A 24,195-nucleotide genomic window follows, 5' to 3' on the forward strand; every position below is an offset into this window, starting at 1 on the left:
TAAACCGAGTGCGGATTACAAATCCGAAGTCAGAATTGTTGTAACAAGTCACGAAATGTTGCTAAGCAGAAGTAATAAGTATGTCTAAACGAGTGAAGCACTTGTAAAGCAATGAATCATTGGGAACAGAACGGGTTTTACTCCAACCATTCCCTGATCTACAGCAAAGTTTGCGCAGTAAACAGTGTCTGAAAATGGAATGGAAAAAGTCTTGTTTTTCGGTTTAAAAGTATAACTTGAGCGAGGCCCAGGGCTGCTAACTGGGCTTCAGGCTTCTGAAAAACCAGCAGTAGTCGCCATCGTGTTGGGATTCCCGCGGCCTTGATACCTGTTCTCCATTGTAGAAATATCTTTATGGAACCGCTCTCCGTGTTCGTCACTTACGTGTCCCAAACTGGGTGGGAAAAAGTCAAGATGGGAATGTAAGAAATTAGGGCTGCAGCTAACGATTATTTTTTAATAATCGATTAGTTGTCGATAATTTCATCTATTAATCGGGAAAAAACACCAAAATGACAAAAAAAGGGGTTTATATGATTTTACTTGTAAAATTATGTTCAAAGGTCATATTAAAACAAATTTAGGAGTAACATAATTATTAACATTTTGCATTACAATGTAAAAAAGACAAGTTATGGGGGATCTGTGGATGACACACTGTTATGGGGGATCTGTGGATGACGCACTGTTATGGGGGATCTGTGGATGACACTATTATGGGGGATCTGTGGATGACACACTGTTATGGGGGATCTGTGGATGACACACTGTTATGGGGGATCTGTGGATGACACTATTATGGGGGATCTGTGGATGGCACACTGTTATGGGGGATCTGTGGATGACGCACTGTTATGGGGGATCTGTGGATGACACTATTATGGGGGATCTGTGGATGACACACTGTTATGGGGGATCTGTGGATGACACACTGTTATGGGGGATCTGTGGATGACACACTGTTATGGGGGATCTGTGGATGACACACTGTTATGGGGGATCTGTGGATGACGCACTGTTATGGGGGATCTGTGGATGACGCACTGTTATGGGGGATCTGTGGATGGCGCACTGTTATGGGGGATCTGTGGATGGCACACTGTTATGGGGGATCTGTGGATGGCACACTGTTATGGGGGATCTGTGGATGACACACTGTTATGGGGGATCTGTGGATGGCACACTGTTATGGGGGATCTGTGGATGACACACTGTTATGGAGGGGATCTGTGGATGACACACTGTTATGGAGGGGATCTGTGGATGACACACTGTTATGGAGGGGATCTGTGGATGACACACTGTTATGGAGGGGATCTGTGGATGGCGCTGTTATGGAGGGGATCTGTGGATGGCGCTGTTATGGAGGGGATCTGTGGATGACACTGTTATGGAGGGGGATCTGTGGATGACACTGTTATGGAGGGGGATCTGTGGATGACACTGTTATGGAGGGGGATCTGTGGATGACACTGTTATGGAGGGGAATCTGTGGGTGACACTGTTATGGAGGGGGATCTGTGGATGACACTGTTATGGAGGGGATCTGTGGATGGCACTGTTATGGAGGGGATCTGTGGGTGACATTGTTATGGAGGGGGATCTGTGGGTGACACTGTTATGGAGGGGGATCTGTGGGTGACACTGTTATGGAGGGGATCTGTGGATGACACTGTTATGGAGGGGATCTGTGGATGGCACTGTTATGGAGGGGATCTGTGGATGACACTGTTATGGAGGGGATCTGTGGATGACACTGTTATGGAGGGGATCTGTGGATGACACTGTTATGGAGGGGATCTGTGGATGGCACTGTTATGAAGGGGATCTGTGGATGGCAGTGGTACTGTTATGGGGAGGGGGATCTGTGGATGGTACTGTTATGGAGGGGGATCTGTGGATGACACTGTTATGGAGGGGATCTGTGGATGACACTGTTATAGAGGGGATCTGTGGATGACACTGTTATGGAGGGGATCTGTGGATGACACTGTTATGGAGGGGATCTGTGGATGGCACTGTTATGAAGGGGATCTGTGGATGGCACTGTTATGAAGGGGATCTGTGGATGGCAGTGGTACTGTTATGGGGAGGGGGATCTGTGGATGGTACTGTTATGGGGAGGGAGATCAGTGGAGGACACTGCTATGGGGGGGGGGGGATCTATGGATGACACTATATAGCATCGTATGCTATATGTGTCATCCACAGATATCCCCCATAACAGTGCCATCCACAGATCCCCCTCCCCATAATGGTGCCATCCACAGATCCCCTCCCCCTAACAGTACCATCCACAGATCCCCTCCATAACAGTGCCATCCACAGATCCCCTCCATAAGTGTCATCCACAGATCCCCCTCCTCATAGCAGTGCCATCCACAGATCCCCCTCCCCATAGCAGATCACAGATCCCCTCCATAACAGTGCCAACCACAGATCCCCCTCCCCATAGCAGATCACAGATCCCCTCCATAACAGTGCCATCCACAGATCCCCCTCCCCATAGCAGTGCACAGATCCCCTCCATAACAGTGCCATCCACAGATCCCCATCCCCATAGCAGTGCACAGATCCCCTCCATAACAGTGCCATTCACAGATACCCTCCATAACAGTGTCATCCACAGATCCCCTCCATAACAGTGTCATCCACAGATCCCCTCCATAACAGTGCCATCCACAGATCCCCTCCATAACAGTGCCATCCACAGATCCCCCTCCATAACAGTGTCACCCACAGATTCCCCTCCATAACAGTGTCATCCACAGATCCCCCTCCATAACAGTGTCATCCACAGATCCCCCTCCATAACAGTGTCACCCACAGATTCCCCATCCATAACAGTGTCACCCACAGACCCCCCTCCATAACAGTGTCATCCACAGATTCCCCATCCATAACAGTGTCACCCACAGACCCCCCTCCATAACAGTGTCATCCACAGATCCCCTCGATAACAGCGCCATCCACAGATCCCCCTCCATAACAGTGCCATCCACAGATCCCCCATAACAGTTTGTCATCCACAGATCCCCCTCCATAACAGTGCCATCCACAGATCCCCTCCATAACAGTGTCATCCACAGATCCCCTCCATAACAGTGTCATCCACAGATCCCCTCCATAACAGTGTCATCCACAGATCCCCTCCATAACAGTGTCATCCACAGATCCCCATAACAGTGCCATCCACAGATCCACCCCATAAGTGTCATCCACAGATCCCCTCCATAAGGGTCCATTCACACGTCCGTTGTTTTTTTTCCTGATCTGTTCCGTTTTTTGCGGAACAGATCTGGACCCATTCATTTTCAATGGGTCCTGAAAAAAATCGGACAGCTCAATGTCGGATTTTTTTTCAGGACCCATTGAAAATGAATGGGTCCAGATCTGTTCCGCAAAAAACGGAACAGATCAGGAAAGAAACAACGGATGTGTGAATGGACCCTAACAGTGTCATCCACAGATCCCCCCTCCCTATAAGTGTCATCCACAGATCTCCCTCCCTATAACAGTGTCATCCACAGATCTCCCTCCCTATGACAGTGTCCTCCACAGATCCCCTCCATAACAGTGCCATCCACAGATCTCCCTCCCTATAACAGTGTCATCCACAGATCTCCCTCCCTATAACAGTGTCATCCACAGATCTCCCTCCCTATAACAGTGTCCTCCACAGATCTCCCTCCCTATAACAGTATCCTCCACTGATCTCCCTCCCTATAACAGTGTCCTCCACAGATCTCCCTCCCTATAACAGTATCCTCCACTGATCTCCCTCCCTATAACAGTGTCCTCCACTGATCTCCCTCCCCATAACAGTGTCATCCACAGATCTCCCTCCCTATAACAGTGCCATCCACAGATCTCCCTCCCTATAACAGTGCCATCCACAGATCTCCCTCCCTATAACAGTGCCATCCACAGATCTCCCTCCCTATAACAGTGCCATCCACAGATCTCCCTCCCTATAACAGTGTCATCCACGGATCCCCCAATACACCGGCCACATCAGTATTCAGACTATTCCTTATCTGGCAGTAACTTTTACTTATTCTTTACATCAGCGCTATGATCTTTATTACCTTACAAATACAATGAAGCTCCAGTAGCAGGCAGAGCGGGCGGCGGTGTAACGTCACGTGACGCGCCTGCTCCGCCCACTTTATGAATGAAGCAGACGCGTCACGTGAGTAAGTGACGTTACGCCGCCGCCCGCTCTGCCTGTTACCGCAGCTTCATTGTAAGTTAGTAAAGATGCGCTGATTTAAAGTTGAAGTAAAAGTTACTGCTGGTTAAGGACCGTGACCGCCCCCCGCTACAGCCCCGCATAGCAACGAATCGGCCGATTATTCGATAACGGGATTAGTTTACAACAAATCCTGTTATGAAATATTATCGATAACTTAGATTAATCATTGCAGCCCTGTAAGAAATGCACTTCCGCTGACATCCGGCAGCCAAGCCGCTCGTGTGCTGTAAGCAGGTTCTCTACTGGTTCAGCAGCGTCTGCAGCTCGTCTGCTCCAAGGAAGTTCTGCACTACGAGCCCAAACGCATCCCGAGCCGCAGGGCGCCCTCGCTCTGTCCGATTCTGGCGCTGATCAGAAGTCGTGGATTTGCCACATATGTAGCAGAAATTGTCTTGATCGTTAACACGTTTACCTTTATCCATCTTAAGTTTCAGAACTGATAGCGCTATAACAGATCACTTTATCCAAATCTGTCCAGCTTGCCTTATAGCCTTACTGCTGACATCAGCCCGAGGGCGTCCGGACATGTCCACGGGAATATCTCCAATATAACTGAATAGGCTTTGCATGTATAACTTAACCCTTTAACCCCTTAAGGACCTAGGACGTACCGGTACGCCCTATTTCCCGAGTCCTTAAGGACCCAGGACGTACCGGTACGTCCTGACTTAAAATCTGTATTCCGGCGCCCCAGGGGTTAATTGGAACGGGATTTCGGCTGAAATCATTCAGCCGGCATCCCGTAACAATGCAGGGGGGGGTCATTTGACCCCCCCGTATCGGCGATCGCAGCAAACCGCAGGTCAATTCAGACCTGCGGTTTGCTGCGCTTTTTGCAGTTTCTGATCGCCGCGGTCCCTGACCGCGGGGATCAGAAACTTTAGAGTGGCTAAAATAAATATTTTTCACCCCCCCCTGCAACCCTGCACGATTTTATGCCGGAGGGTGGTGCGCAGGCGGTGGGGGCGTTGCGGGAGGCGGGCGGTGCGGCAGGCGGGATCGCGATCCCCCGCCCGCCTCCCAATGAACGATCGTTGGCTTCTAGTGGTTGTACCAGGGTGCCAGCACATTGCTGGCACCCTGGTATAAACGGCTGACATCTGTGAAGATGTCAGCCGTTTAACCCTTTCCATACCGCGGTCCGTACGGACCGCTGTATGGAAAAAGTTAACTGTCATCGGTCAGGGAGCTCCCTCCCTCTCCATCGGGGGGCTGCTGTGCCTTTGCAGCCCCCCGATGGAGAGGGAGAGAGCCCCCAGAGAGCCCCCCTCAGCCCCGTGCTTACCCTTCCCCGTCTGCGAAGTTCTGAGCAGACGGGGAGGGTTCCCATGGCAACAGGACGCCTGCTCAGGCGTCCTGCTGTCCATGGTGCTGAACAGATCTGTGCTAAAAGCATAGATCTGTTCAGTGTAAGTAAAATACAGTACAGAACAATATATATTGTTCTGTACTGTATTATACAGACACCAGACCCACTGGATCTTCAAGAACCAAGTGGGTCTGGGTCACAAAAATGTAAAAAAAAGTGAAAAAAGTTAAGATAAAAAAAAAACATTTATCACTGAATAAAAATTAAAAAAATAAAATAAACTACACATATTAGGTATCGCCGCGTCCGTAACGACCTGATCTATAAAACGGTCATGTTACTTTCCCCGCACGGTGAACGCCATAAAAATAAAAAAATAAAAACTATGAGAAAATTGAAATTTTGCCCACCTTACTTCCCAAAAAAGGTAATAAAAGTGATCAAAAAAGTCGCATGTACGCCAAAATAGTACCAATCAAACCGTCATCTCATCCCGCAAAAAATGAGACCCTACTCAAGATAATCGCCCAAAAGCTGAAAAAACTATGGCTCTTAGACTATGGAGACACTAAAACATGATTTTTTTTTTTTTAAAAATGAACTCATTCTGTAAAACTTACATAAATAAAAAAAAAGTATACATATTAGGTATCGCCGCGTCCGTATCGACCGGCTCTATAAAAATATCACATGACCTAACCCCTCAGATGACCACCGTAAAAAAATAAAAATAAAAACAGTGTAAAAAAAGCCATTTTTTGCCATCTTACGTCACAAAAAGTGTAATAGCAAGCGATCAAAAAGTCATATGCACCCCAAAATAGTGCCAATCAAACCGTCATCTCATCCCGCAAAAAATGAGACCCTACTCAAGATAATCGCCCAAAAAAAGAAAAAACTATGGCTCTTAGAATATGGAGACACTAAGGCCTCTTTCACACTTGCGTTGTTGGGATCCGGCATGCACTTCCGTTGCCGGAGGTGCCTGCCGGATCCGTAACAACGCAAGTGTACTGAAAGCATTTGAAGACGGAACCGTCTTCCAAATGCTTTCAGTGTTACTATGGCACCCAGGACGCTATTAAAGTCCTGGTTGCCATAGTAGGAGCGGGGAGCGGTATACTTACAGTCCGTGCGGCTCCCCGGGCGCTCCAGAATGACGTCAGAGCGCCCCATGCGCATGGATGACGTGATCCATGTGATCACGTGATCCATGCGCTTGGGGCGCCCTGACGTCACTCTGGAGCGCCCGGGGAGCCGCACGGACGGTAAGTATGCTGCTCCCCTACTCCCCGCTACACTTACCATGGCTGTCAGGACTTTAGCGTCCCGGTAGCCATGGTAACTATTCAGAAAAAGCTAAACGTCGGGTCCGGCAATGCGCCGAAACGACGTTTAGCTTAAGGCCGGATCCGGATCAATGCCTTTCAATGGGCATTGATCCCGGATCCGGCCTTGCGGCAAGTCTTCAGGATTTTTGGCCGGAGCAAAAAGCGCAGCATGCTGCGGTATTTTCTCCGGCCAAAAAACGTTCCGTACCGGAACTGAAGACATCCTGATGCATCCTGAACGGATTACTCTCCATTCAGAATGCATTAGGATAATCCTGATCAGTATTCTTCCGGCATAGAGTCCCGACGACGGAACTCTATGCCGGAAGACAATAACGCAAGTGTGAAAGAGCCCTTAAACATTTTTTTGGTTTTAAAAATGAAGTTATTGTATAAAACTTACATAAATAAAAAAATGTATACATATTAGGTATCGCCGCGTCCGCGACAACCTGCTCTATAAAAATACCACATGATCTAACCTGTCAGATGAATGTTGTAAATAACAAAAAAAAAAAATGTGCCAAAAAAGCTATTTCTTGTTACCTTGCTGCACAAAAAGTGTAATATAGAGCAACCAAAAATCATATGTACCCTAAACTGGAACCAACAAAACTGCCACCCTATCCCGTAGTTTCTAAAATGGAGTCACTTTTTTGGAGTTTTTACTCTAGGGGTGCATCAGGGGGGCTTCAAATGGGACATGGTGTCAAAAAAAACAGTCCAGCAAAACCTGCCTTCCAGAAACCGTATGGAATTCCTTTCCTTCTGCACCCTGCCGTGTGCCCGTACAGCGGTTTACAACCACATACGGGGTGTTTCTGTAAACTACAGAATAAGGGCCATAAATATTGAGTTTTGTTTGGCTGTTAACCCTTGCTTTGTAACTGGAAAAAAAATATTAAAATGGAAAATCTGCCAAAAATGTGAAATTTTGAAATTGTGTCTCTATTTTCCATTAAATCTTGTGCAACACCTAAAGGGTTAACAAAGTTTGTAAAATCAGTTTTGAATACCTTGAGGGGTGTAGTTTCTTAGATGGGGTCACTTTTATGGAGTTTCTACTCTAGGGGTGCATCAGGGGGGCTTCAAATGGGACATGGTGTCAAAAAACCAGTCCAGCAAAATCTGGCTTCCAAAAACCAAACCGCGCACCTTTCACTCTACGCCCTACTGTGTGGCCGTACAGTAGTTTACGGCCACATATGGGGTGTTTCTGTAAACGGCAGAGTCAGGGCAATAAAGATACAATCTTGTTTGGCTGTTAACCCTTGCTTTGTTAGTGGAAAAAATGGGTTAAAATTGAAAATTAGGCAAAAAAATGAAATTCTCAAATTTCATCCCCATTTGCCAATAACTCTTGTGCAACACCTAAAGGGTTAACGACGTATGTAAAATCAGTTTTGAATACCTTGAGGGGTGTAGTTTCTTAGATGGGGTCACTTTTATGGAGTTTCTACTCTAGGGGTGCATCAGGGGGCTTCAAATGGGACATGGTGTCAAAAAACCAGTCCATAAAAATCAGCCTTCCAAAAACCAAACGGCGCACCTTTCACTCTACGCCCCGCTGTGTGGCCGTACAGTAGTTTACGGTCACATATTGGGTGTTTCTGTAAACGGCAGAGTCAGGGCAATAAAGATACAGTCTTGTTTGGCTGTTAACCCTTGCTTTGCCAATAACTCTTGTGCAACACCTAAAGGGTTAACAATGTATGCAAAATCAGTTTTGAATACCTTGAGGGGTGTAGTTTCTTAGATGGGGTCATTTTTGGGTGGTTTCTATTATGTAAGCCTCGCAAAGTGACTTCAGACCTGAACTGGTCGCTAAAAATTGAGTTTTTGTAAATTTCTGAAAAATTTCAAGATTTGCTTCTAAACTTCTAAGCCTTATAACATCCCCAAAAAATAAAATATCATTCCCAAAACAATTCAAACATGAAGTAGACATATGGGGAATGTAAAGTCATCACAATTTTTTGGGGTATTACTATGTATTACAGAAGTAGAGAAACTGAAACTTTGAAATTTGCTAATTTTTTTCAAACTTTTGGTAAATTAGGTATTTTTTTGTGCAAAAATAATAATTTTTTTGACTTCATTTTACCAGTGTCATGAAGTACAATATGTGACGAAAAAACAGTCTCAGAACGGCCGGGATAAGTCAAAGCGTTTTAAAGTTATGAGCACTTAAAGTGACACTGGTCAGATTTGCAAAAAATGGCCTGGTCCTTAAGGTGAAAATGAGCCCGGTCCTTAAGGGGTTAAGGACCTCCGCCATAAATGTACGGCGGAAGTCCGGTCCCCAAAATATGGCGCCCGCTTGCACGTGCAGTGGATGCCATAGCCTCCGGGTTTCTGCTATTTTAAATAGCAGAGACCCGCGGTACATGTATGCGATCAGCCATAAGGTTGATCGCATACATTTTCAGTTTCAGATGCCGTGGTCAGTCCGGAAGCGGAAGTCGCGCACTTCCACTCCGGTAACAGCGTTCCCCGGCTGAGATCGGGGAACCCGTTACATTGATCTAATAGGCTGAAGCCTCAAGCAGGTTTCGGTGCCCATTAGATGACTCTACCAATACAGGCCACTAGGTGGCAGCATTGTATTGGTATAGTGCAAGTGAAGTGTTCAATGCGGTCTATATAGACATCAATGCACACAATAAGCAATCTAATGATTGTCACCCAAGGGGACTTAAAAAAAAAGTTACAAAAAAAAATTAAAAAAAGTTCAAATCACCCCCCTTTCCTTAAATTAAAATACTTAAAAAATAAAAAAAAATAAACATCATGGCCATTGCCGTGTGCGAAAATTCCCATACTACTAAAATATAACAATATTAATTTCATACAGCAAATGGCGTAATGGGAAAAAAAAAAAAAGCCAATTTGCCAATTAAAATTAGTTTTTTTTCAGTATTAAAACGCAAAAAAAAAATGATACAAGTGCGGTATCGTTATAACCGCACTGACCTGGCAAATGACGATAACGGGTCAAGTTTACCGCATAGTGTACAGTGTAAAAAAATATAAACCTTTATCAGAATTGCGTTTTTCCCCAATTCTACCCCATTTGGATTTTTTCCCCGCTTCCTACTACATGATATGCAACCGTAAATGGGGCCCTTAGAGAATACAACTTGTGCTGCCAAAAATCAGCCCTCATGAGGCTGTGAACGGGAAAATAAAAAGGTTAGGACTATGGGAAGGCGGGGAGTGAAAAACGACAACGCAAAAACGGAAAATCCCTTGGCCTTTAAGGGGTTAAAATCCAGACGTGTCAGGCAAATTCCGAGGTCATATTTGGAATCCGCGCGCTCATTTTAGTGTAAATCACGAGTTTTTCTCTCAGTAGCAAAACCATTGTTGCGCGGTGTAATGTGCACGGCCGCGGCGGCATAACGCCGGTGTACGGTCCCCCGCAGGCGCAGTGTCAGGTAGCGCTTCCATTCACGTATGTCCAGATGGCGAGGAGCTGATTGTGGGGGTCCCTGTGAAGCCCCCCCCCCCCAAGATCAGCTTACTAGTATGCGAGAGGAGGTCCACGTCATGTCTGGACGCCCCATACACTGGAAGGAGGCAAAAATGGACACTCCCTTTAAGAAACTAATTCTAAAGGCCTAGCAATCCTCAGCGCCAGAGCTCTGAGGTAAGGACAAGGAGCCTCGATCTGCGCAAAAACAGGACCGCAGCCAGCTGCTTCAAACTGTAAAGAAAAGTGATGACCGGGCGTGGTAAGTGCTGCGCCATGTCCCCCTCAGCAGAGGCAGTGAGGGCGCCCCCACCAGGCCAGGCCGGTCCCTGCACTCACAGGAGCTGCTGCCGACAGAAGCCGTCACTGCGCAGCTTCCCGCCAACTGCTCGGGCCACGCCCACACCGCCAGGCTGCGCTTCTCCCTCTCAGCCCCGCCCCCACACTTCCGGCCGCCATGATAATGACGCACGTACAGGACGTAGCGCGTAGTCTGCTCTGACGTGGCCGCCGGGGTCCGCCATCTTGTGCCGAACAAACCAACGCCTCAGAGACGCGGAGCGCGAACCGGACAGCTGCCGAGAGCGAGACAGGGCACCGGGCAGGGAGACGAGCGCATCCGCGACGGAGAGAGGTTAGAGAGCGGAGCTGACGGCCTGAGAGGATAGCAGCGGGAGAGGCCGGGAGCGAGAGGACAGGAGAGGCCGGGGATGCCGGGAGGAAGAGGACAGGAGAGGCCGGGGATGCCGGGAGGAAGAGGACAGGAGAGGCCGGGGATGCCGGGAGCAAGAGGACAGGAGAGGCCGGGGATGCCGGGAGGAAGAGGACAGGAGAGGCCGGGAGGAAGAGGACAGGAGAGGCCGGGGATGCCGGGAGCAAGAGGACAGGAGAGGCCGGGGGATGCCGGGAGGAAGAGGACAGGAGAGGCCGGGGGATGCCGGGAGCAAGAGGACAGGAGAGGCCGGGGGATGCCGGGAGGAAGAGGACAGGAGAGGCCGGGGATGCCGGGAGGAAGAGGACAGGAGAGGCCGGGGATGCCGGGAGCAAGAGGACAGGAGAGGCCGGGGATGCCGGGAGGAAGAGGACAGGAGAGGCCGGGGATGCCGGGAGCAAGAGGACAGGAGAGGCCGGGGATGCCGGGAGGAAGAGGACAGGAGAGGCCGGGGGATGCCGGGAGGAAGAGGACAGGAGAGGCCGGGGGATGCCGGGAGGAAGAGGACAGGAGAGGCCGGGGATGCCGGGAGGAAGAGGACAGGAGAGGCCGGGAGGAAGAGGACAGGAGAGGCCGGGGATGCCGGGAGGAAGAGGACAGGAGAGGCCGGGGATGCCGGGAGGAAGAGGCCGGGGATGCCGGGAGCAAGAGGACAGGAGAGGCCGGGGATGCCGGGAGCAAGAGGACAGGAGAGGCCGGGGGATGCCGGGAGGAAGAGGACGGGAGAGGCCGGGGATGCCGGGAGGAAGAGGACAGGAGAGGCCGGGGGATGCCGGGAGGGAGAGGCCGGGGATGCCGGGAGGAAGAGGACACTAGAGGCCGGGGGATGCCGGGAGGAAGAGGACACTAGAGGCCGGGGGATGCCGGGAGGAAGAGGACACTAGAGGCCGGGGGATGCCGGGAGGAAGAGGACGGGAGAGGCCGGGGATGCCGAGAGGAAGAGGGCGGGAGAGGCCGGGGATGCCGGGAGCAAGAGGACGGGAGAGGCCGGGGATGCCGGGAGGAAGAGGACAGGAGAGGCCGGGGGATGCCGGGAGGAAGAGGACAGGAGAGGCCGGGGGATGCCGGGAGGAAGAGGACAGGAGAGGCCGGGGGATGCCGGGAGGAAGAGGACAGGAGAGGCCGGGGGATGCCGGGAGCAAGAGGACAGGAGAGGCCGGGGATGCCGGGAGGAAGAGGACAGGAGAGGCCGGGGGATGCCGGGAGGGAGAGGCCGGGGATGCCGGGAGCAAGAGGACAGGAGAGGCCGGGGATGCCGGGAGCAAGAGGACAGGAGAGGCCGGGGGATGCCGGGAGGAAGAGGACGGGAGAGGCCGGGGATGCCGGGAGGAAGAGGACAGGAGAGGCCGGGGGATGCCGGGAGGGAGAGGCCGGGGATGCCGGGAGGAAGAGGACACTAGAGGCCGGGGGATGCCGGGAGGAAGAGGACACTAGAGGCCGGGGGATGCCGGGAGGAAGAGGACGGGAGAGGCCGGGGATGCCGAGAGGAAGAGGGCGGGAGAGGCCGGGGATGCCGGGAGCAAGAGGACGGGAGAGGCCGGGGATGCCGGGAGCAAGAGGACGGGAGAGGCCGGGGATGCCGGGAGCAAGAGGACGGGAGAGGCCGGGGATGCCGGGAGCAAGAGGACGGGAGAGGCCGGGGATGCCGGGAGCAAGAGGACGGGAGAGGCCGGGGATGCCGGGAGCAAGAGGACGGGAGAGGCCGGGGATGCCGGGAGCAAGAGGACGGGAGAGGCCGGGGATGCCGGGAGCAAGAGGACGGGAGAGGCCGGGGATGCCGGGAGCAAGAGGACGGGAGAGGCCGGGGATGCCGGGAGCAAGAGGACGGGAGAGGCCGGGGATGCCGGGAGCAAGAGGACGGGAGAGGCCGGGGATGCCGGGAGCAAGAGGACGGGAGAGGCCGGGGATGCCGGGAGCAAGAGGACGGGAGAGGCCGGGGATGCCGGGAGCAAGAGGACGGGAGAGGCCGGGGATGCCGGGAGGGAGAGGCCGGGGATGTAGGGAGGAAGAGGACACTAGAGGCCGGGGGATGCCGGGAGGAAGAGGCCGGGGATGCCGAGAGGAAGAGGGCGGGAGAGGCCGGGAGCAAGAGGACGGGAGAGGCCGGGGATGCCGGGAGCAAGAGGACGGGAGAGGCCGGGGATGCCGGGAGCAAGAGGACGGGAGAGGCCGGGGATGCCGGGAGCAAGAGGACGGGAGATGCCGGGAGCAAGAGGACGGGAGAGGCCGGGGATGCCGGGAGCAAGAGGACGGGAGAGGCCGGGGATGCCGGGAGCAAGAGGACGGGAGAGGCCGGGGATGCCGGGAGCAAGAGGACGGGAGAGGCCGGGGATGCCGGGAGCAAGAGGACGGGAGAGGCCGGGGATGCCGGGAGCAAGAGGACGGGAGAGGCCGGGGATGCCGGGAGCAAGAGGACGGGAGAGGCCGGGGATGCCGGGAGGAAGAGGACGGGAGAGGCCGGGGATGCCGGGAGCAAGAGGACGGGAGAGGCCGGGAGGAAGAGGACACGAGAGGCCGGGGATGCCGGGAGGAAGAGGCCGGGGATGCCGGGAGGGAGAGGACAGGAGAGGCCGGGAGGAAGAGGACAGGAGAGGCCGGGAGGAAGAGGACACGAGAGGCCGGGGATGCCGGGAGGAAGAGGACACGAGAGGCTGGGGATGCCGGGAGGAAGAGGACAGGAGAGGCCGGAAGGAAGAGGACGGGGATGCCGGGAGCAAGAGGACACTGGGACACTAGAGGCCGGGAGGAAGAGGCCGGGGATGCCGGGAGCAAGAGGACACTGGGACACTAGAGGCTGGGGATGCCGGGGAGGGAGAGGACAGGAGCGGCCGGGGAGGGAGAGGACAGGAGCGGCCGGGGAGGGAGAGGACAGGAGCGGCCGGGGAGGGAGAGGACAGGAGCGGCCGGGGAGGGAGAGGACAGGAGCGGCCGGGGAGGGAGAGGACAGGAGCGGCCGGGGAGGGAGAGGACAGGAGCGGCCGGGGAGGGAGAGGACAGGAGCGGCCGGGGAGGGAGAGGACAGGAGCGGCCGGGGAGGGAGAGGACAGGAGAGGCCGCTGGGATGCCGGGAGGAAGAGGCCGGTGGGATGATGCAGGGCAGTTATGACCACTTGTTGCCCCCTCTGTTGCTCATCACAGGGGTCTCCCGCCCTCTGTGTGCACTTTTAGCCAATAGCATTGCAGGGGGCGTTGCCTTAATGTCATGTGATGAGCAATAACAATGGGCTCCTGTGATCGGGGGGGGGGTTATGAAGCTTTGTCCGTTGGTTTAAAGGGGTTGTCCGTTTTTACTACTGATGAGCAATCCTGAGGATAGGTGATCGATATCAGAACGGTGGGGGTCCGACTCCCCGGCCCATCAGCTGGTTGAAGAATAAACAGCGCTGGCCTCTCTGCTCCGTTTACCTGCCCGCCGCAGTATGGCGCCCCCGACCACTTCTATGGGACGGCTTCTTCCTATGCACTTAGACACAGAAGTGATCGGGGGCGCCATACTGCGGCGGGCAGCGCTGTTTTTTCTTCAACCAGCTGATGGGCCGGGGAGTCGGGCCCCCACCGTTCTGATATCGATCACCTATCCTGAGGACCACCCCTTTAATGCTGTAAAGGCACAAATTTTGGCGTATTTGCGATTGCGTATAGTTTTTACTGCAATGCTTTTTTTTGTGAGAAAAAAAAAAATGAAGGTTTACAAACCACATCTATCAACCACGGACGCTGCATGAAAGACGCAGAATCTAGAAGCTGCTGCTACTCACCCGCTCCTGTACACAGACCCATTAAAGTGAACGGAGCAGGATTCGGGGCGGGTGCTGCGCCTTCACTACATGCATTGCACCCGCCTGTGAATCCTGTGGATAGGGGATGACTCTTCACAGCCGGAATACCCCTTTAACCCCAGACACGTGGTTCAGCCTCTGTCCCCATGTCGTGCAGGTTCTCCTATGGAAGCCACTGCCCCTTTGGAGTAATATGGCGCCTGCGCTCACTGCCTGGGTCGGAGATACTGTAACCCTGATCCCGGGGGGGGTCACTATTGACAATCTGCTCTGCTCCTCCTGCTCTATAATCTGCAGGCTGCACTGTGAGGTGATCGGTCTTCTTAGGCCTCTTTCACACTTGCGTTGTCCGGATCCGGCGTGTACTCCACTTGCCGGAATTAAACTCGCAAGTGAACTGAAAGCATTTGAAGACGGAACGTCTTCCAAATGCGTTCAGTGTTACCATGGCACCCAGGACGCTATTAAAGTCCTGGTTGCCATAGGGGGAGCGGGGGAGCAGTATACTTACAGTCCGTGCGGCTCCCGGGGCGCTCCAGAATGACGTCAGAGCGCCCCATGCGCATGGATGACGTGTCCATGTGATCACATGATCCATGCGCCTGGGGCGCCCTGACGTCACTCTGGAGCGCCCGGGGAGCCGCACGGACGGTAAGTACACTGCTCCCCCGCTCCCCACTACACTTACCATGGCTGTCAGGACTTTAGCGTCCCGGCAGCCATGGTAACCACTCTGAAAAAGCTAAATGTCGGGTCCGGCAATGCGCCGAAACGACGTTTAGCTTAAGTCCGGATCAATGCCTTTCAATGGGCATTAATTCCGGATCCGGCCTTGCGGCAAGTGTTCCGGATTTTTGGACGGAACAAAAAGCGCAGCATGCTGCGGTATTTTCTCCGGCCAAAAAACGTTCCGTTCCGGAACTGAAGACATCCTGATGCATCCTGAACGGATTTCTCTCCATTCAGAATGCATTAGGATAAAACTGATCAGGATTCTTCCGGCATAGAGCCCCGACGACGGAACTCTATGCCGGAAGACAAGAACGCAGGTGTGAAAGAGCCCTTACAGAGGTTGTTTGCTGTTTTATATTGATGACCCAGGGAGTCGGCCCCCGCCGGTCAGCTGTATGGGGAGAACACACAGCTCGTAGGGGCGCCGCCTTCACTACCTGCTCCACATTGCAGCAGTGGGTTATTACAGTGACCTCGTCCTATTCGCTTCAGTGGGGGAGGGGGGGTCTCCTTCCTATTCGCTTCAGTGGGGGGGGGGGGGGGTCTCCTTCCCATTTGCTTCAGTGGGGGGGGGGGGGTCTCCTTCCCATTCGCTTCAGTGGGGGGGGGGTCTCCTTCCTATTCGCTTCAGTGGGGGGGGGGTCTCCTTCCTATTCGCTTCAGTGGGGGAGGGGGGGTCTCCTTCCTATTCGCTTCAGTGGGGGAGGGGGGGTCTCCTTCCTATTCGCTTCAGTGGGGGGGGGGGGGTTCCTTCCCATTCGCTTCAGTGGGGGGGGGGGTTCCTTCCCATTCGCTTCAGTGGGGGGGGGGTTCCTTCCCATTCGCTTCAGTGGGGGGGGGGGGGGTTCCTTCCCATTCGCTTCAGTGGGGGGGGGGGGGGTTCCTTCCCATTCGCTTCAGTGGGGGGGGGGGGGTTCCTTCCCATTCGCTTCAGTGGGGGGGGGGGTCGCCTTCCCATTCGCTTCAGTGGGGGTTCCTTCCCATTCGCTTCAGTGGGGGGGGGGGGTTCCTTCCCATTCGCTTCGGGGGGGGGTCTCTTCATTCTCGGTGTCGGTACGATTACTGTCATCGCCATATTCTGGCCCCCAGCCCCCCTTTATGTCTGCAGAGTTTTGTGAAGGCTTGTTTTTTGCAGGACGGTCTAGTTTTTATTGATGCCGTTTTGGCCTGTGTAGGACATCCCTCCATTCAGCAAAAAGATAGGACATGTTCTATCTTTGTGCGGAACGGAAGTACGGACCCTGCCAGAAGCGCTCCAGTCCGTAGTGCTTCCATGGGTTTCCGCTCCGCATCTCCAGATTTGGGGACCCATTGAAGTGAATGGTCCACAATACGGCAACAGAACCTATACGTTCGTGTGAACAAGCCCTTAATTTTAGGAAGGTGAAGCAATGGAAAAAAATGGCCATTTTGATTTCTTTTTTCTGTTTGCAGTATGGGTAAAAAGAAAATTTATAGTACGGGCCGTTTTAGACACGGCGGTGCCCATGTTGGATTTTTTTTTCTTTTTTTTTTTCTTTTGGGGAACGTGGTGATTTTTAGACTTATTTTATTCTATAATTTTAAACTTCTTCTTTTTTTTTTTTTTTTTTTTACTTACACTTGTAAAAAGTTCTCCAAGGGATCCTGCGCGCGCAGTCCTCAGATCTTCTGTCGTCGACTCCAGCGCATTAGCATTTCACTGTTTTCCGGCAGGGTCTCCGTCTGCCTCGGATAATTCAGGAGGACCGTGGTTGTCATAGAGAATGAACGGCTTCCCCGATCGCTGCTAGGTGGGAGACATTCTAGGTCTGGGGTACTTCCTGGTTTTCTGCCTTCAGATGCCTCGGTCACATTTGACCACGACATTTGAAGGGTTAAATGTCTGTGATCTGCAGTAACGCCAGTCGCAGACATGGGGCCTGCAGCTCTAAAGCGGGCGCCATATTTAGACGACTGTGGCCATACATGTAGTGTGGCAGTCGTCTAAGGGTTTATATAGGGACATTGAGTCCTGGTCCATATGATGTCCGCACCGGGCAGGGTTTACACGCGGGTTAGTCCCGTTCTGATTGGCTGCTCCCGGCCTGTCCCCGTCCTGTGCTCTGTGCACGATACCTTATCTCTCCGCCACTACAGTCCCACATCCACCGCCGGCATCATCCCAGGAACGTATTCTCTGTGGGGCCCCTGTGAAGTTCTCCATGTTGTACGGTTGTGAACCGTCTGCCATAGTGTACATTAAAGGGTCCGGTTACAGTAGGCCTCCTAGCGTTGCTCGCGCCCCTTGGACCTGCTCCCTGGCTGTTCTTGGCGGTCTTTGTGTACGGACATGGTCATGTGCTCCACAGCAGCCAATCCCCACAGGGCTTATCGCTGTTGGGTCAGATGCCGCTCGCATAGGGAGCCATCTTTACGGGGGGCAGATACGATTCAATCCTTGGGTCAAACACACCAGGGGCTTACTGTACAGGAGACCCCGGAATACCCCCTATAGATAAATCACCTCGTCTGTCCGCTCTATACGATGTCGGCCACTTTCCTCAGAGATACTTCTGCCTCTGGCGGTGAGCTGGTCTGCTTGTTGAGTAGAGAGGTTATGATGGAGCCCGTCCGATACGGGGTTTGTAGTAATTTTGCTAATTCTCTTCACAGATTTGTCTTGCCGTGTCTGATCCCGTCACATTTCCATCATGGGGAATATGTTTGCCAACCTGTTCAAAGGCCTCTTCGGCAAGAAGGAGATGAGGATCCTCATGGTGGGGCTGGACGCTGCTGGCAAAACGACTATATTATACAAGCTGAAGCTGGGAGAGATCGTGACCACAATCCCCACAATAGGTAAGTGCTCCCCCCGTACGTCCACTGCGTGTGTGATGATGTAGCGCGGACACTGACCTCCTCCGTCTTCCAGGTTTCAATGTGGAGACTGTAGAATATAAGAACATCAGCTTCACAGTATGGGACGTGGGTGGTCAGGACAAGATCAGACCCCTCTGGCGCCACTACTTCCAGAACACACAAGGTGGGTGACGCTACAGGCGGCGGCTGTGAATGTCTTGTGAGCGCAACGTTTAGTTCAAAGTCTTGCGATCCTTCCTATATAAGGCTTACCATTGGGGGAGGGAGGGTAAAGACTCGACCTCTGGGGGCAGAGGTGCCCGATGTGGGGTTGGCCCTCCCCTTGTGTGCGGGACATTGAGGTGCATTTGTAACCCAAGACGTCTTGTGGGCTACATCTGGGAAGCTTCTTGTCCGTTTACCCCTGCAGTCTTTAAACCAGATGGTGGGCGCTGTAATGCAGACCCCCTACGCTGGCTGATACTTTTATAATAGGATGACCTGACTGTCAGTGTGGAGAACTTGACCCGCGTTTAACGGCTAAAGCTGGTTTAACACAGGCAGAGAGCTTCCTGACAGTTGGCTGCTCGTCAGTGGAGGAGACACATTTACATGCAGGGATCTCCTCCACAGTATGGGGAGCAGTGATCACTAATGCCATCGCTTGTCCCCATACAGAAGCGTTCCTTCCTGACAGTTGGCTGCTTGTCAGTGGAGGAGACACATTTACATGCAGGGATCTCCTCCACAGTATGGGGAGCAGTGATCACTAATGCCATCGCTTGTCCCCATACAGAAGTGTTCCTTCCTGACAGTTGGCTGCTTGTCAGTGGAGGAGACACATTTACATGCAGGGATCTCCTCCACAGTATGGGGAGCAGTGATCACTAATGCCATCGCTTGTCCCCATACAGAAGCATTCCTTCCTGACATTCTCCTGCTCGTCAGTGGAGGAGACACATTTACATGCAGGGATCTCCTCCACAGTATGGGGAGCAGTGATCACTAATGCCATCACTTGTCCACATACAGAAGCGTTCCTTCCTGACAGTTGGCTGCTTGTCAGTGGAGGAGACACATTTACATGCAGGGATCTCCTCCACAGTATGGGGAGCAGTGATCACTAATGCCATCGCTTGTCCCCATACAGAAGTGTTCCTTCCTGACAGTTGGCTGCTTGTCAGTGGAGGAGACACATTTACATGCAGGGATCTCCTCCACAGTATGGGGAGCAGTGATCACTAATGCCATCGCTTGTCCCCATACAGAAGCATTCCTTCCTGACATTCTCCTGCTCGTCAGTGGAGGAGACACATTTACATGCAGGGATCTCCTCCACAGTATGGGGAGCAGTGATCACTAATGCCATCACTTGTCCACATACAGAAGCGTTCCTTCCTGACAGTTGGCTGCTTGTCAGTGGAGGAGACACATTTACATGCAGGGATCTCCTCCACAGTATAGGGAGCAGTGATCACGAATGCCATCGCTTGTCCCCATACAGAAGTGTTCCTTCCTGACATTCTCCTGCTCGTCAGTGGAGGAGACACATTTACATGCAGGGATCTCCTCCACAGTATGGGGAGCAGTGATCACTAATGCCATCGCTTGTCCCCATACAGAAGCGTTCCTTCCTGACATTCTCCTGCTCGTCAGTGGAGGAGACACATTTACATCCAGGGATCTCCTCCACAGTATGGGGAGCAGTGATCACTAATGCCATCGCTTGTCCCCATACAGAAGCGTTCCTTCCTGACAGTTGGCTACTTTCGCACTTGCGTTCGGAGCGGATCCGTCTGGTGTCTGCACAGACGGATCCGCTCCTATAATGCAAACAATGGTATCTGTTCAGAACGGATCCGTCTGCATTATATTTCAGAAAAAATTCTAAGTGTGAAAGTTAGTCAGACAGATCCGTCCAGACTTTGCATTGAAAGTCAATGGGGGAAGGATCCGTTCGAAATTGCACCATATTGTGTCAACTTCAAACGGATCCGTCCCCATTGACTTGCATTATAAGTCTGGACAGATCCGTTTGGCTCCGCACGGCCAGGCGGACACCCGAACGCTGCAAGCTGCGATCGGGTGTCCGCCTGCTGAGTGGAGCGGAGGACAAACGGTGCCAAACTGAGGCATTCTGAGCGGATCCGCATCCACTCAGAATGCATTGGGGCAGTACGGATCCATTCGGGGCCGCTTGTGAGAGCCTTCAAACGGAGCTCACAAGCGGAACCCTGAACGCAAGTGTGAAAGTAGCCTTACAGAGCGATCTCCTCCACAGTATGGGGAGCAGTGATCACTAATGCCATTGCTCGTCCTCATATAGAAGCGTTCCTTCCTGACAATCTCCTGCTCGTCAGTGGAGGAGACACATTTGCATGCAGCGATCTCCTCCACAGTATGGGGAGCAGTGATCACTATAGCGATCCCTCGTCCTCCTACACAGTCATGGTTTCTGAGCACAATCTGCTTCCCAGAAGTAATGATCAGCGGTGCCTGCACCAGCGACAGGATCACCTGATCAACAAGCGGCACATTTACATGGAACAGTAATCTGCCCAATTCTCGGGCCATGTAAATTCACTGTGACACCATTGACGTGCAGCGCTGGGTTCCCGGCTTCAAATCCAACCAAGGGCAACATCTGTGAGGGATTTGGATGGACTTTAGTTTGTGTGGGTTTCCACCGGATGCTCCGGTTCCTGCCCACTCTCCAAAAGAATGTAGATGGGTTAATCCAGGACTATAGTGAGCCCCCACAGCGACTTGTGTGCTACAGGTGGTCCCTATACAACCAGCTATGTCCTCCATCTGTGTGCCAATCAAGGGAGGCCCGAGCTGCGGAGCCCCGCGGTGTCTAAAAAATGGGTTTTGGTATTTCCTAGTGACATATCAAAGGTTTTGATCGAGCCCCCCACCCATCGCTAGAATGCTGGCATTGTGCCTTCTCTGTCCTCTCTGCAGGCGATGGGCTCAGTAGAAAGTCTGATTCTGTCTCTTGCAGTGGGGAGAGAGACTGCCATATGCCTCTTCCATTATCAGGATGTCTTCACCCTATATATTGGACGTCTTGCTGATGTTGGGGTGGACATGCTGCTGACCTCCAGCACTGTGGTTTTTTCAGGACTGATCTTTGTGGTGGACAGCAATGATCGGGAGCGAGTGAACGAGGCCAGGGAGGAGCTGATGAGGATGCTGGCAGAGGATGAGCTCCGAGATGCCGTCTTGCTAGTCTTTGCTAACAAACAGGTTGGTGAAGGTGGCATTTGGCCGGGATGGGGATGTTACACATGGGATGGACCATAAAATAAACCAACGTTCTTCACTTTCTTCCAGGATCTTCCCAACGCTATGAACGCAGCAGAAATCACAGACAAGTTAGGACTTCACTCCCTCCGCCAAAGGAGCTGGTACATTCAGGCGACCTGTGCCACTAGTGGAGATGGGCTCTATGAAGGACTGGACTGGTTGTCCAATCAGCTCCGGAACCAGAAATGAAACCACCAATCATCTTCATATTATTATTTTTTCTCTTCTATGGGTTTTGTTCGTTTTTATTTTTTGTCCTGCCCCATCTTCTCTTCATGCCCTCCTCCTCCTCTTCTCTCCGCTTCTCTCTAACGTGGCAAACTGTTCTACTTTGCGGTATTGAGTGCCGGAAGCAGCGCGCTCTTTTCCTGACGGTATGGCGCCATGCTGTACATGTGGCAGTGAGGAGCCTGATGACCGGTGTCTTATTTAATGTAAATAGTTTATTTTTGTTTGTTTTTTGTTTCCGATGAGGCAGTTTCTGGTTCTCCTATGCAATATTACTCTCCATCGGAATGATACCATGTGTAGTACTGGGGGGGTTAGAGAATCCATGTGTGGTCCAGACTGTGGTATTCACTATGACATTGCTCGTTTTCAGGAATTCTTCCTATTGCTAGTTTACCTGGCGGTGGAGGGGCTCTGAGATGTGGCTCCAGGACACCCTCAGGCAGTGCACAGGGTAGGGTGGCCTAATACTTGGACCTTATTAGTGTCACACACAAGGGTTTAAGCTTGATGCTCTTCTTTTTTAATTTTTGCATGGTTCTAAGGCAGGCTCCAGTACTTGCGATGCTGCTGGATCTGTCGGCGTCTTGCGGCTGCTTCTGTTGGTGCTGAAGTGACAACGTACATAGGTGACGTCACCGAGGAAAGGGGACAACTCTCCTGTTGGGTGACACTGAGATTTCTGGAGGTTGCACAATTTCCTGGATTTTTATCAGTTTGAATCCGCTTTGCTAACTTCGATCTACTTGAAATCATGGCCACTTTGTGTGGTATTCGGGCACCTGCCTTATCAGCAGGTCCTCTCTATGGACTTGTGGTCCTGGTAGCTTGATGGGCTGCTCTCCGGTGGACATCTAGCTACCATTATTACTGCCTCCCTCTTTGTATAGTATCAGGTTTGTCTTACAGGGAGGGGTCATTGGGGCTCCATGTAGTTAGAGAAGCGGTAGTCCCTAAATGGCCTCCTGTAAGGGTGTGGAGTCCGCTAGTCCTGAAGGATGTCAGTCCCATAGAGCTCAGGGAGATGCCTCCAGTAGTCCCTGGCATGTAGAAGCTGCAGTGTGTTCTAGAACTGTAGACGAGATGTTGGGCCCCCTAAGTGTGGTACGGTGAGCTGGTCTCTGGTTGTAGTGGGTTGGCAGGCAAGGCTGGCACATCCGCCCGCGGACAGGCAGCTCAGCCTTGTGCGCCTCCTGAAGCAGCACGTCTGACGCAGTCATTCCATTGAAGAGCGCAGACCTTTCTTTCTCCTGCCTGGAATCATTCCCCGGCGGCATGCCTCTTGCTGCAAGGCGCAGATTTGCCAATTGATAATTGAAATCTTTTATTGTTTTTCCTCTCTACTCTGATCAAACACTGAAAAGCTGGAGCTGTCGGATCTCGGCCCGTAAGGAGCTGTGCGAATGGTCCATCTAGTGCTGTGGAATCTATTGCTTTCAGTAAATGACTCGTAATCAACTGTTTTGTAAACCTGTTTTCATCTGGACAAACGAGCACTGTAATTAAAGCTAGTAGAATAAAATCCATCTATTTCACATTCCTGAGCGTGGTCGGCTTGTATGTGGTCCCCGAGAAACGAGGCCTAGTTTCATCAGCGGTCCCATCGTATGGAGGACCCCTGTCTGGAAAGGGTGGTGCAGGTAAACGCGGCGGTATGGACTTCATAAGATCTGACGCTGTGTGAAAGTTGAGTTCTCGTCTGTAGAAGGTGGGGGGATACTTACTGCTATACTAACGAGGAAAATCACTTACAACTGGGTCACCCAGTCATGGTGGAGACGTCTGGGCCATGGTGCTGATGCTGTGGACCCAAGCGTAGCCTGGAGTGAGATTTACAGGCCGAGGATTCTGGTACATTTAGTAAGTCGGCCTCTCTATATAAATGTGGACCCTGAAGTTTTCTTGTGTTTAGAGGAAATGCTCCATTAGATGCAAAGTATAGAACAATGACAGTCCTTGGGCGTGACCTCTGAGCGTGGCGGGAGGTAGATATGCACACGTGGGGTCAACCCTATACTGTGCAGTTCATGAGCAGATGCCCTTTTTGGATTTTTGCAGACTTCCCTCGCACAGACACTGGACGGTGCTCTCTCCCCTGTGCTGAGATGTCGGGGTATTGGTCCTTCTCCGTGTTTGATGAGAGTTTTGTCCCCCCCCCCCTAGCTTTTCATGTGTACTGCCATATCCATGCCTCCAGCTCTGACCACTGACCCCCCCCCCCCCCGATAGATGACCCCTTGGCACCACT

At 52.3% G+C, this 24,195-nt stretch overlaps 1 protein-coding gene across 1 annotated transcript; it reads left to right on the top strand.

Annotated features, from left to right (window-relative positions):
- The first annotated feature begins 10,843 nt into the window (after nucleotides 1–10,843).
- On the top strand, nucleotides 10,844–23,487 carry ARF1 (ADP ribosylation factor 1). Its single transcript, XM_040431700.1, has 5 exons — nucleotides 10,844–11,001; nucleotides 18,225–18,410; nucleotides 18,484–18,594; nucleotides 21,535–21,659; nucleotides 21,747–23,487. Exons 2-5 carry the CDS (start codon nucleotides 18,263–18,265, stop codon nucleotides 21,906–21,908), a joined length of 546 nt encoding a protein of 181 aa, XP_040287634.1. The 5' UTR covers nucleotides 10,844–11,001; nucleotides 18,225–18,262; the 3' UTR covers nucleotides 21,909–23,487.
- The last annotated feature ends 708 nt before the right edge of the window (nucleotides 23,488–24,195 follow it).

This window comes from Bufo bufo, chromosome 5, assembly GCF_905171765.1.
Source record: "Bufo bufo chromosome 5, aBufBuf1.1, whole genome shotgun sequence".
Classification (NCBI taxonomy): domain Eukaryota; kingdom Metazoa; phylum Chordata; class Amphibia; order Anura; family Bufonidae; genus Bufo; species Bufo bufo.

What these genes read in the sequence shown, in the direction of transcription:
- ARF1 (XM_040431700.1), top strand. Translation starts at nt 18,263, where the DNA reads ATGGGGAATATGTTTGCCAACCTGTTCAAAGGCCTCTTCGGCAAGAAG. An exon ending in GACCACAATCCCCACAATAG is followed by an intron (nt 18,411 to 18,483) that starts GTAAGTGCTCCC and finishes TCCGTCTTCCAG; the next exon opens with GTTTCAATGTGGAGACTGTA. An exon ending in CTACTTCCAGAACACACAAG is followed by an intron (nt 18,595 to 21,534) that starts GTGGGTGACGCT and finishes TGGTTTTTTCAG; the next exon opens with GACTGATCTTTGTGGTGGAC.